The sequence below is a fragment of the Lichenostomus cassidix genome, chromosome 1 (assembly GCF_008360975.1).
Source record: "Lichenostomus cassidix isolate B80296 chromosome 1, HeHo_3.0, whole genome shotgun sequence".
Taxonomy (NCBI): Eukaryota; Metazoa; Chordata; class Aves; order Passeriformes; family Meliphagidae; genus Lichenostomus; species Lichenostomus cassidix.
Window position 1 is genome coordinate 22565315 of NC_139479.1, and position 13514 is coordinate 22578828.

A 13514-nucleotide genomic window follows, 5' to 3' on the forward strand; every position below is an offset into this window, starting at 1 on the left:
GGCGCTGTCAAATACTCTTCCACCAGGAAGAATTATTTACACTAATCTGAACAGATTTATGACTACAATAGATACTAAAATTAGCTTGTATAATCTTTCATTTCTTTAGAGACAGCAAAAATTTTTATTTCTCTGGGCAGGGGATATTAGAGGTTTGCTTTTTGGCCCAAAGCACATTGAATGGTAAGCAGAGGAGAAGGTAAAAGGTACACAATCATCCAGGGTTTTCTTACCATATTGATATAAGAATAAATGCTTTAAACAGCTGTCCAGTGTTTTCTTTTGGAGTGTTTTATGGCACAAACTTAGCTTGGTAAGAAAAACCAGGAAATAATGTTTTTCTTATCCTTCAGAATACTTTGTAGTGTTTTCAGGAGGATCTCTTAAGCTGAAAATCTTTGACCTTATTGACCGCTTTTATATCTTTGGACAGTTTTAAAGAAAAAGATGAACAAAAGCAAATCTTGACTTATTCAAACATGGGCTTTGGGGAGTGTGTTTGTCTGGTTTTTGGGTTGTTTTGGGGTTTTTTTTCAGTCTGTGGTTGCTTAGGTTTGCTTTGGGGTTTTCCCTACAATTGACTAAAATCGCAAAATCAAAGCCAGTTCTAACTAAAGGCAGATTTTGGAGTGGGAACAGTAGGTCAGACTTGTCTGATCCTTTTTCATGATCATAATTGGTTTAAAAAGATGTAAATCCCATTGGACATTTTCTGGTGAAGCATTCAGTCACATCTGCTTTTGAGGGAACTAGGTGATATTATTCTCCTTGATGCCTCATTGGATATGAGCATGGATAGTCCTACTCCACATAAATCTGAAAAAACCCAAATGTTTGATATGCTTCATTTTGTGGAGCTGTACGTGGTATAATCTTGAGTGCTGTGCTGTGATCAGGCCTGGGACAGAGAATAAACTGTTTTTCTTCTGTGCTTAATGCCTTAAAAATAAGTCTGTCCTTGAAACAAGCTTAATCTTGGAAAAAAAAAAGACATTTTACTTCCTTATGTACATAATCAAATCAGGCAGCACAGAGCAAATAATCATTACAAGGCAAATACACCTTATAACTGTATATCTAAAATGAAAACAAATGTTTTAATATATTTATTCTTGTAACAGTATTGAGAACCTCTTGCTGCCAGCATTAAACATCTGTAATATTTGAGAAAACTACGTGCTTCCCAGACATTATTTTTATTTAAAACACCATCAACCCTCAGTTACTTTTTTCATAGTGCAAGAATTAGAAAGTGTATCTGAACAAATGGCATTGTCTGAAATGTTGGAGAAAACAGAAGTGAATAGGACTGTAGTGAATGGTTTTGTGGGTACTTTAAAGCCTGTTTTTGATCTCCACTGTGTCAGAAAAATGCTAAAAAGAACCCAAACATCAAATTAAAAACATTTGGGTTTTATTGCTGGAACTCAGGATCTGCTTGGGAATTAGCAGATCCTGAGTTATAAAAATCTATTAATTATTATAAATCTATTAATGATTATCACCTGAAAAAAAGAAAAAAGGATAGACTGTTTGTCTGCTTTGATATCACAGTTCTTGTAATGAAATACATGGTTTGGCATACATGTAGCTTATAGAATAGTTATTTTGATTTCTTTCCTTAAAGAATGGAGCAGATGATGTGAAGAGACATCGATGGTTCAGATCTATAGACTGGGATGCTGTACCTCAAAGGAGACTAAAGGTACATTCTGCAAATACTGTATAGGACATCACAAGGAGAAATCATTGTTCATTTAAACTGATCTGTTAAAGGTTTGTTGGCTGTTGCATCTGTGTGTTTGTGTGTGTATGACCATATGTCTATAAGCACACGTAATAACTAAATACATATAAGCACACTTAATAACTGAATACATATTTGCCCTTCTGCAATGCAGAGTATGAATGTCTGTTTGTGTTTTTGTCTATATACGAAAAGTCTAAAAAATCCCTGCTTTGTTTTGCTGAAGTTGACTAGTTAAAACAAAATTTAGTTTTCAGGTCTAGGGTTTTGTAAGTGATTGCTTGTTGTAGGTGGTGTTTTCTTCGGGGAGGTGGAGGGGGATTGGCAGTTTGTTGATTTGATTTTTTTTTTTTTTTTTTTTTTCTTCCTTCTCCTTCCATTTATGGAAGTATTTTACTCTGGGCTTTGAATTTTTGTGCCAAGTTCAAATCAGGTGAATATTTTAATGAAATACAAAGCATGTGGGAGTAGGAAGAATAGGGAATGTGAAAGAGAAGGATTTATGAATGTAATTCTCGCATACTTTTTAACAGCATTGAATTCTAGTATTGTATGAGGGCAGATGTTTGCAAAAGCTATCAACACTGCAAAATGCTTTTTAAAGTCCTTTGGAAGCAAAACTACCTGTTTACTTCCTCAGAGTTCTAACTTGTGTAATTCCTTACAGCAGTGATTTTCTGTAACAGAGGTTGGGTTGCCATGTGCAGTCAATCAAGTACCAACTAAACATTTATTTGGGTTTTTTTTTTGCATTAGTTTCTTACACTTAATTTCCAGGTAGATATCTTAAATTGAGTTCTTGCATGAAAAAAAGAGATGAGATTAAAATGTTCTTGACATATTCTTGTAAACAGGATCTAACACAAAAGCTGCAGTTGAGTTTTCTCTTTAAGAAAATTAAGTTTACAGTGTTTTAATTCTATGGGTTTGTTTTGTTTTTAATCATTACTGCACCCAGTTGATGTTTTATGTATATGCATTGTAATGAAGTGACATTTTTCTAGCTGTTTACAGTAAATTCTGTTCAGTGAAATCTGCAAAGAACACAGACTGAATGATAACCTGTTTTATAAGTATATAAATTCTGAAGTTTATGACAACCAAAGCAATAAAAAACAAATAGTATTAAAAACTGATTGGTAGATGTACAAATGTCTCAGGTCCAAACATCCTTCATGTGGCATTTTTATTTAAAAAATTTAAAAATTCACTGTAGCACTCAGATGATTATGAATACAAAACTTGTTTCTTAATCTTTGTGATGGTTACATTAAGCTCTTAGAAGATGAGATACTCCTTAATTAACCCTATGAGTAGCGATGTGAAGTGGATCAGAATTTTGCTTGGTTATTTCTAGAGGCTGCTATATTCTTGAGAATTTGTTTTCACAATTTCATACTGTCAAAGAGATTGAAAATATGAAATACTGCACAGGATGCTCCACTTTCCCTGTAAAAAGCCTAAATTTTTCTGTTGTGCAAATAATGCATTGATTCATGGTCGTAATAAGGTTCTAAATATCAGTATTATATAAATAATAGTAATGACTGAATGAGAGAAAATAATTTCCTTAATCAACCTTTCTCTCTTTTGTTTTGTCTGTGTGCGTGTCACTTCACAAAACTGTTTTTTCTGCCAAAATGCTTACAGGAAGGTGGGGTACTAGGCATTGCCCATAGTGGAGCAGACAGTTCTCTGGGGCAGAGCAGATTCTGCACATTTTCTTCAGCATCTGAACAGTGTACTGTGCCTGGCAGACACGAAATTAGCACTCTGGTTTTGGCTGAAATTTAGAAGTAGTATCTTACAGGGACCCTTGTTTTCCCATGGAAAAACTACTGATCATTTTGAGAAGCCGGAAAGATCAGATAAGATCTCATGATCTAGTGGAAGCCAGACTTTCATCTTTTTGAGGAGATGCAGAATAACATTTTGCTGTACTTTACAATAGTTCTGTCTGTAGTATAACTTGAAGCCAATTCAGTGATCGTCTGTAAAGTTTTCTCATTCTTAAGTGTTCTGTTGGACTCAGCATGGTAGTTAAGCCCTCAGTTGCTGAGAAGAGGATAGAGAGATGAATATCCCTTGAGAGAAGAAAAGGGGTTTGCCCTTCATTAACCTTTGCAATTAATGAAATGTTCCTGAAAGGATCTTTATGTCATAGTCTGTGGCCAGAAGTGCAGAGTATTCTCGATGTTAGATTTAAGACAAGTTAAAACTACAGGTATTGTGAGGGCTGATGAGCAATACAAGGAATTAAAAGGATCCTCTGAGAAAACAAATAGAAAACAGATACTTCTCTTGGTACCTTCAAGTTTCATAAAAACAATCTATTTGAATTAAGCTGCTTTTACAGCCATTCTTGTGAAATGTGTTATGGTGAAGCAATTTCTCTACCTGCTGAATATATTGCTAGGTTAGGACTAACTATAGGAGGTAGACAGAAGTTTGTAACTTCAGCGTTTTTAAAAGTAACCAGTCTATTTGAAAGCAGTGAAGAGGAGGCTTTCTTTCCTTCCATTTAGAAGCAGTTTCACATACTGCGATGGAGATTCTTAGTTGAAAATAACCTAATGTGATAACACACCTTTTTGTACATAGGCCACAGAAGAGGGGAGGAGCAAGGGAGAAGAGTGGCATATTATGCTATGGTGGCATGTGCCTGGAAGTTCAGTTGTAGTGATTTTTTGCAGTAGTTACCTTCAGTCTGCAAAGCAACTAAGACTAGTGCTCAGTAAAATAGGTATCTGTATTAAGTGTGTTAATTATCTCAGTGTCTTTTAACCACATTATTTAACTGTAAAATTGGTAAAGCATGGGAATGTGTGTTGCTGCAAGCTTCTCTCTCTCATGCCATTCATTATTTGGGAAAAGATGAACTGTAAATCTGTACTCTTATTTGTTTAATATGGCTTTTACAGAATTTCTGCTTCAGTGTGATGGAGAGGAGCTCATTGAGGAAACGACTAACATTATTGTTGTGCTTGTTCTGACTAGCCTCCCATAGTGCCCAAAGTATCCAATGATGGGGATACTTCGAATTTTGAAGCTTATCCTGAAGATGACTGGAACAAGACACCTCCGGTACCTCCTAAAGATCTAGAAATTTTCAAGAACTTCTGAAAGGAACATCTACACTGGATAAGGTATGTCCAAATGTCAAGAGGGCTCTTGAAAACATTGCAGATCTGTGAGTGAGAGCCATATGCAGAAATTACATTTTCTGATTCATAATGGGTTATGGAGTGACAAAGATCACTAATCTCACAGGCTTTGGTTTCTATAAGCATGAAGAGTTATTTGCGTACAGATATTTAAGTCCTTCTGTCCTTAAATCTTTTTAGATAGTGCGTTAAAAAGAAATACCTAGATTGATTTAACAGATAAGGAAATGTGGTAATTCCTAATTTTAAGGTTTTTCTATTAAGAATGCAGACTTTAAAGGAATAAGATTGTCAGATTAATTCTGTACCCTGCATATTCTCTAACTGTGATAGGTTGACACTTGTTACTGAGTTCAAATACTCCACCTTGTGTTTTCTGTTATTTTTTTTTTTGTTTTGTCTTAGGAACTGGAAGGAAATTGAAGTGCTAAGAGAAGTCCGAAGAACAATGGAGTTCATATATAAATAAAGATTTTCTTTGTGGCTAAGAATGATACTGCATTCAGATATGTGTATTAGTATATAAATGTCTAAAAAGATGGAGGCAGGCAGGAATGATTTTTTGCTGTAAACATTTGATTTAGTATAGTAAATTGTAATAATGATAGTCTGCTCTAATGTAGACTCACTAAAATGATATTTTTAGGTTTTTTTTTTAACTTATGGTTGAGTTAAGTTTCCTGCTATTCCCAGATCCTTTTTGCATAGTTAACTCATAGACTTAATTTTATAAGTTTATACTAAACTTGTGTAATTAAAAGCACAAATTAGTATATATGTATATAATGAATACAGTACAACTAAAGCACAGGAATTGTGCAAAGATGTAAATTTTTGTACTTTGCAGAGTCTATGATTTTTATTTTTCAAATAATGTTTTTCAGGAAGTTCTTTAAGAATAAAAGTCTTAAAAAGGATAAATGAGTTTTTCATCATCTTATATACATTTTATAATTCTTTGTAAAAAATAAAAATAGTTACGTTTTAAAAAAGATTTGTACCTAAAATTTCCAATGCCTCACACTTGCAACCATAGTACTTGAAAGCAGAAAGACAAGGGTATGTTTTGTGTTGTTTAAGATGCATCTTAATGGCTAATTTATGAAGTTCTGTTTCAATTATGCCTCTTTGCAAACCAGAATTCTGAGTGATTACATTGTCTGAAGTGAGATTCCTGACATGAAAATTCTCTGTAAACATGCAAGTCAGTGCATACTGATAAAAGGGCTTTAACTGGCTCTGACAAGAGTTGTTCTTTCTCAAGCTTGTTGTCTTCTCCAAATGTAAAGCATGAGCCATAACAGACTTTTTTCATTAGTGAAATAGTTGCTGAATGCTTGGCACTTCAAAATATCAGAGGGAAGACTGCATAAATAGTACAGCCTTATTTTTCTGTTCCTGCGTTTTTGAATATGTCATAGTCCCTGCTGCCGGGAATTTCATAGGTAGAGTTCAAACCTTAGATGCACAGTCTCTCTTTTCGTCCTGTACTGACATCTTTCTAGCAGCTTGAGCACACTGTGTTTTGGAAGTATTTGCAATATTGCTTCATTTTAAGTAGCACTAAATATCATGTGTATGTGCACATCTATGCATCTATGTACATGAATGCACAGAAACACGAAGGCAGATTGTACACAAATCAGAATCTTTTTTTAGGGATTTGTTTTTCATGTTACATATTCTGATATGTGTGTTAAGTTAAGGGAGTTGATTTTGAAGTGCTTCAATTACAAAAAGCAATTACATTCTTTAGGATGTTGTGGGTTTAGATAACTTCTACCAAAATTATTGTATTAAGACCAATTTTTTTTTCCTCAGAGCACATCAGCTCCCTGGAGTTCCACTACTATGACACATGGCTCTGCATAATATTGTTTCATTAGATCATACAGAGAGTTTTTCACAAAAACTACTCTCCACATTTTTGATCTGAAATGCGGTAAGAAATGTAGGCCAAAGATTTGTTTTTCTAAACTAAATCCTGAATGCCTGCAAAGTATTAGGAAGTAGGCATTCTAGTAATTGCTACTAAAACTACCATATTTATGATTCTATGGCAGACCAGTTACTGGAGTCTCCTTGTGGAAAAGTGACCTCCATTTTTTTTTTTTTTTGTTTAAACAATACAGAAGTGCTATCGAGAACTTGTAATTTCTAAGGTATTAGATTATTTCTTTATAAAGCAAGTCTTACTTAAATAGATTGTATAACTCGTTGCAAAAATGCTTAATGTGTAACAAAATCAGGATTTTTCAAAATTATAATTCTGTAATGTCACAAAGTTGTCTTGATGTTATGCAAGTTGATGGTCCCAGCTGCCACTCAGTAAATTTTGCGTAGGAATGTATAATGAAATACAGGACAATCCATAGGAAATTACAGTTTTAACTTTGTGTAAGTACCTTATTCTCTTGCAAAAATGAATCTGGCCCACTATATTTGTATCTGTGGAATTAGTTATTCTAAATCAATAGGAAAAACTGAAACACGTAAAACACAGCCTACTTTGTCTAAGGGGGAGCAAACGGGGAGTTTTCTTAATGTGCAAGCATACGGTATTTTATGGACTTTGAATACTATAACATCAGTTTCTTATTTAAAAATGTACATACTGCAACAAGAGAGTGTGCTAAATATAGGATTTTTCTTCAAATTTCAAAGCTGCTCTGTGTTTAGGTCTTCAGATCTGAGGAAATGAAGTTGAATTTAAGTAATGTGCCACAGTGGTGGTTAGAAGTTTTGAATGCTTGAACAACAGGAGATATAGTGGATTTTCTTTTTATGAAACTTATCCATTGCTGGCAGTGGATGCACTGACTCTCATTATGACAGAGACTAAGGAAGTGAATACAATGTTATTAATAGTGATAATCCATTGACTTTACATTATTTCCGAGCCATGTGTACATAAACCTAACTACTGACCTCGTCAGCATGCTTTCTAGTACAAGACTGCTTTCAACTTTTTCAAATTAAAATCCTGAACTAAAAAATAAAACCAAAACATTTTTTAAGCATTATTTTAAGTGATCAGTTATATCCTCGACAGTCCTGGAATGAATGAAGTGTTATTACCTGGCCATTTTATTTATTTGCACAAGTGAGTCTGCTTTATTTTAAGTCTTTACTGGGACTTGATGGCCCACTAATGTAGTTATTTCTGAGTGCTCATGCAGGTAAACACTGCACTAAGAACTCTGAATTTATAGGTTTTTTTAGGAGACTAGAACATTTTTTTTTAGTTGCTATTCAAGTAGGGTGTTCTCTGAAGTTCATTTTATTTTGATTCTTTCTGTTAATGTGTACTTTTGCGTATAGACTGTTGTATAAGGACTGATGTCTTGCAAGAGAGCCCATAGGCCTTTGATATTCTACATCAGTGAACAAGAATGTTAAACATTAAAAAACAACCTTTATTTTTGAGTTTTATATATATATATTTTTAATTGCCCAATCTGAGGTTTTAAGTGATAAACATGAATTGTAAACTCAATTGCCTTGTAACCAAATGATACAAATTCTTCATGATTTCAATGAAGAACATGCTGTAGATTTTCCTGTAAATTAGCCTGATCAGTGAATATGTGTGCTACTGAGCTTTAACTAATGTGATCTTCCACTGTAGAAAGTCATTGTTATGGATCAAATATAGGTACTAAACTATGTTTAAATGGTTGAACAGGGATTTTACAGTTTTGAAAGCAATGAAGATATGGCTGTTCCTCAGCCCATCTGCTTGCCATTCAGAAGAGTTGTGATGCAGTGCTTCCTATGCTATAGAATTATTTTTCAGCTTTCAATGACTGTAGCATGATTCCTTTTTGTACTGTACTATGTACAGACTTCCCATGTTTTGCACTTTTCTATGGCAAACCTTGACTGCTTTATAAATACTCCGTTGTGTAGTAAGTAGTGATAGTGGTAGCCGGCATTTGTGTGCTGCATAATCAGTTTGGACTGCTCGACTTGCGAGGTTAACTTGGGGTAATGTGTGTTGCTGGTTGCTTGTTGTAGCTCACATGTGTAAGTACTGTTCAAAGTTACAAAGTCAGCCCTCATTGCACAATGAGAATCACTGTGATCTGTACATAAACCCTAGTAAAACTTTATTGCTGTTTAATTTAATGTAATATCTGTCAAATCTGGATTCATTTAATAAACCTTTATATCTTTTCAAATGTTTAAACCTAGTTTGCTTTCATTTGTGTTGGGAGGAGATTAAAGTTCTTCATCCAAGAAAATGGTGAAGGGGAGATGAGAGGAGCAGAAAAACAACTTCTTTCTTTTCAGGTGTTAAGTCTTTTCAGAACAAGACACAGATTTTGGAACAGATTTCAGACAGTGTTGAGGACGCACCAAAAAGTACATTTTCAAAACCACTTCAGGTTGTGCCACCTGAGTGCTAACTCAGACTTCTCATTAAACTTTGGTTATATGACACTAATTGCTTTGGCATTTTCACAACTTAATGACCTGAATACTGTCCAGAACATTCATTTCAGTCTGTTTCTTTTAAGTATCAAAAAATATTCTTACGATGTCAAGCACACCTAACTTATCCTTTATTTTATTGTCCCTCAAGAACTAAAAAATCCATTTTTACATAAATTTTTTTAGCTGTTCATGTTTAATTCCTTCTCTTGGATGAAATGTATTTTATTTCTTACCCACTAAATATCTTAATCTGGTAGAGATAATTACATAGTCATAGAATCTACTGGATACAGTTTGGACTAGTTAAGGGTTCATTTTTTTTTAGACAGAATATTTTTTTCTTTCTGCCTGGCTTCATTCTAATTTCTCCGCATTGATGTTTTTCTCTTGTAAACCACTATGTCATGTGCTTCAAGACACTGGTAATGAAAAGTGAGGGAACACTGCAATGAGCCCTGGCAGGCTTTTAGTCATGTCTTTGACATGAATCAAAAGAATTTCTCAGTTAAATCATGGAAACTTTTTGAATGGTAACAAGCATCCAGGATGTTTGTAAAGAATTTGGTTTGGCATCTTTTTTGTACCCCAGCCATGTGGCAGAGTTTTTGTTCATTTGTCCTGAGTGTTACATCTTTTTGGACTGCACATATAACCCTTTATCTTATCCAATAGAGGCTATTTAAAACACGCTTTTTCACTCATTCAGGGCAGGTAAGTTTTGTTGGATCACAGTCACTACTCCCAGATCTTTCTCACTTCATGCTTCATTAGGCTTTTCTAGGGCAAAACACTCTTAAAACAGCATTTGACAAGAACCCACTGTTCCGTGACCCACTGTTAACCAGTAAAGGTATGATGTTATAAAGAATGGTAGAAAGCAACTGGCACTGTTACATCTGGATCCTGCCCGGTATTGTGTGAATTCTTATGTAATTCATAAATCGAGCCATTCCTTGTGCAAACTCCTGCTAGGTGCTACAATCTCAGCTTCAGAATTCAGGCAGGTTTTCATAGGGAAAGTAAAAGGTTCTTCTGCTGTTTCCAGTTGAAGACTCTACTTTCCATTCTGTCTTCCATGACCTTTACATGTACCCTTGAAAAAATGACCACATTTGAATGTATGTCATGCTTTTTATTTATCGTTGAAACCGGGAGCACTGTAAAATTTTAGCAAGCTGAATTGTATGAATTTCTTTCTATGTATCCAAATACTTTTGTGCAATTGTATTTCAAACTATTATTCTGTGAAACGTGCAGCAGTCAGTGGAGCTATTATACAACTTTGACTTAAGGTAGGTTTATCTGATTCACTGCATTTGTTTAAATTGCCAGTAAGAATGAGTTGCTGAGTCATTTGGAAGTCTTAACACCTCTTACTGCATCTGTAGTTGAGGCCACTGTAGTTTCTTGAGGGGCATCCCAAAACTGGTATGTGACCTGAAACACCAAAAATGCAAGCCAGTCTTACTTCTAGTATGCAGAACTCTAAGGTACCATGCACTTAACTCTACTGTTATTTACATAATCAGAGTACATACAGATACCTTGAAAAGTGTAGTCTGTGTCATCTTAAAACAACTAATCAATTTGAGATTTTGTTGTTTGTTGGGTTTTTTTGGTTTTTAATTCTTGTCTCCAGCATATTGGTCCTATTCTGGACTATTGTAATAAAGAAGATAAATGAATGGGAGAAAAGTATTTGGGGAAAACAAATAAGCTTGAATTGGACTTCAATCCCAGAGATAACCTGATATACCTGACCAGTACATACTTGTAAATGCACTTGTTCTATCACTAAAGGTTGTTTAAAAAATGGTGCCTGATTAGGTTTATGCTTTTTTTTTAAGCTAAAATTAGTGTTCTTCTCAATATTGTATCCAAAAAATGTAGTTTTAGGAGCCAGAGTTTATTTCAACTTTAGTCAGTACTTGATCTTAGACAATCCTAGGTGCTAAAATCCCTTGGAGAAGGACTGTGCTTCACAGTCATCATGCTCTTAATTTCCTGCACAAGTGCAAGCTGTGCAGAGGAGGTGGTTGTGCTTTCAGTGCCAATACTGTTGCAATTCACATGAAGAAAGCAGTTTGCTTGAGCTTGCAGAGCCTAAACTTAAGTCTTTTCACCTTGAAGAACCAGTGTCTTTTTTGAGCAGATTTGTGAGACTATAACTGAGCAGCTTAGCAAATATTAGGACTAAGCTGGTGAAAAACTCTGAGCTTTACAATGGCAACGCTTTAGAAGTTAGGCATTTGAGAGCTCAGTTTTTGATTTAGAATACCGAAGTAGAAGGTGCTGTGCTCTTTTGTGCTTCTGAAGTTTGATGAACAAATGCCAAAAACATGGGCTGTTTCAAATTGTGTGTGTAATACCTAGTACCTTCTTTGGCCTGCTTTTATTTTCTCATAAAGAAATTGTAATTGAATTCAGGACACTCTTCTAATCAAGGTGTTTGTAAAGTCATTTAAGTGAAGCAGTGCTTGATAGGCTGTTTTAATATAGTAAATAAAATATTCAAAAATGGCATGTCTTTATTTGTACTGATAATCAGTTCCTTTTGATGCATATTAACTAGATGGGTGAACATTCTGTTCTTAGGTTTTGGTCAAGCTTTTACTCATTTCTACTGACAGGTTTTGCAGAAAATAAGCATGGGTAAGTAAACAGAAGCAAGTAAAATATTTTTTCTTCATGTTAATAAAGCTCAGCTGTGAATTGATATGTAAATGCATTAGCCAGGAACAGCAGTCTCTTCAGATAATTAAACTGCTTCAAATGTATTCAGATTTAGGATTTTTAGATATTTCCTACTGGCCTGTGACTTAAAGCAGCGCTGCAGTCCTGTGCTGTGACACTTTCTCTTCCTGCCACTCTGTCATCATCCATGTAGCAGCAGTAAGTGAGCCTGCTGACCCAGCTGATCTGTCAGAAATGTGTCCCTGCTGGGACCCGAACTTTGAATCAAAAGCACTACTTTTCCACCTAGTTTATCTGAAAAGAAATTTTCAATAGCTGAGTGTGGCTGAAGTCTTTCTATTCTCTGCAGGTACTTGCCACCAGGGAGCAAGATTATTGCAATGTGCTGTAAAATAAAATTCTAACAGTGCATTCTGAACCAATTTTTAAATATTTACATGAGACCCCTGTGACTCATGTAATCCCCAGCAAAATCTTGGTGATGCAAGAAGGAAAGTGTGGTGGTGGATCTCTTAAGCAAGTTTTGTTAGGGACTGAATCCTTTCTTTAATATCACCATCTGTTATTGAAGAAAGGGAGATTTATAATTATAGTAATAATTATAATAATAATTATTTTAAAGTAAATTTTCTAGGCAGTCTATCAGAATGTGAGGGACCATTACCCTTGAGCCAGGTTTTTTTGCTGACCCTTGGTTTTGAGGTAATGAATTTTTGGATTTCGAAAACATTTGAAGTCTGTTTTAGAGACTAGATTCTGCCTATAATTTTCTTTTTTTTTTTTTTTTTAACTATGTGGCTGGTGATTATTTACATGCAAAATATGGCAGATTTGAAATTTATATGGTAATTTGTTTAAAACTTTAATTAATGCACTGAACTGGGAACCAAATACAAAAAATCTGTGCATTCAGTTTAAGATATTTAAACATATCTTTTGGGTACTTAAACAAGCTTTGGATGCAAAATATTGTAAGGTTGGAAATAGAGTAATATTGCCTGAATAAAGAAGTATCGTGAAGGTGGGCTGATTTCAGTTCTTCAGCTGGGGATTAACACTGGGAGCGATTGATCGAGGAATAAAAAGAGGAAGTTTTCTTCAATGCCTCTCTTTCACCCACGTGTCAATAATTATGTAGTAGAAAAAGTGTAGCTATGGCAGTAGCTAATGTCCAAGAGTGAAGCTGGGATATGTACAGGGCATTTCTCGAAAGTGCAGTCTAGGCTGTGGTGATGCCTCAGCTTGTCCTGTGTTCTGTATCAGGTTTTACTGGGGTGCTTTCATGTTGGGTGTCACTTTCCTCCAGAAAACAGATTGTTGGTTTCTGGAGGTTTCTGTCACTCTAAATGCCATTTGTATCACTTTTAAGTGTCTTTGATAGAAGTATAAAATCTCACAATCTCACTTATCACCCCCCAAAAGCAAGGTTCACCTCCGTGGAAAAGGAGTAGAGGAGTTAACAGTATTAACCC

General features: G+C 34.9%; 1 protein-coding gene across 1 annotated transcript in view; it reads left to right on the forward strand.

Annotated features, from left to right (window-relative positions):
- The window catches only part of PRKX (protein kinase cAMP-dependent X-linked catalytic subunit), a 56176-nt gene extending 47076 nt beyond the window's left edge, over positions 1 to 9100 (forward strand). Inside the window, exons 7-9 of the mRNA XM_085052729.1 lie at positions 1628 to 1705; positions 4745 to 4893; positions 5317 to 9100. Coding sequence (XP_084908855.1) covers positions 1628 to 1705; positions 4745 to 4870 — 204 coding nt within the window. The 3' untranslated portion in view covers positions 4871 to 4893; positions 5317 to 9100. The remainder of the gene's footprint in view (positions 1 to 1627; positions 1706 to 4744; positions 4894 to 5316) is intronic.
- Positions 9101 to 13514: the final 4414 nt, after the last annotated feature.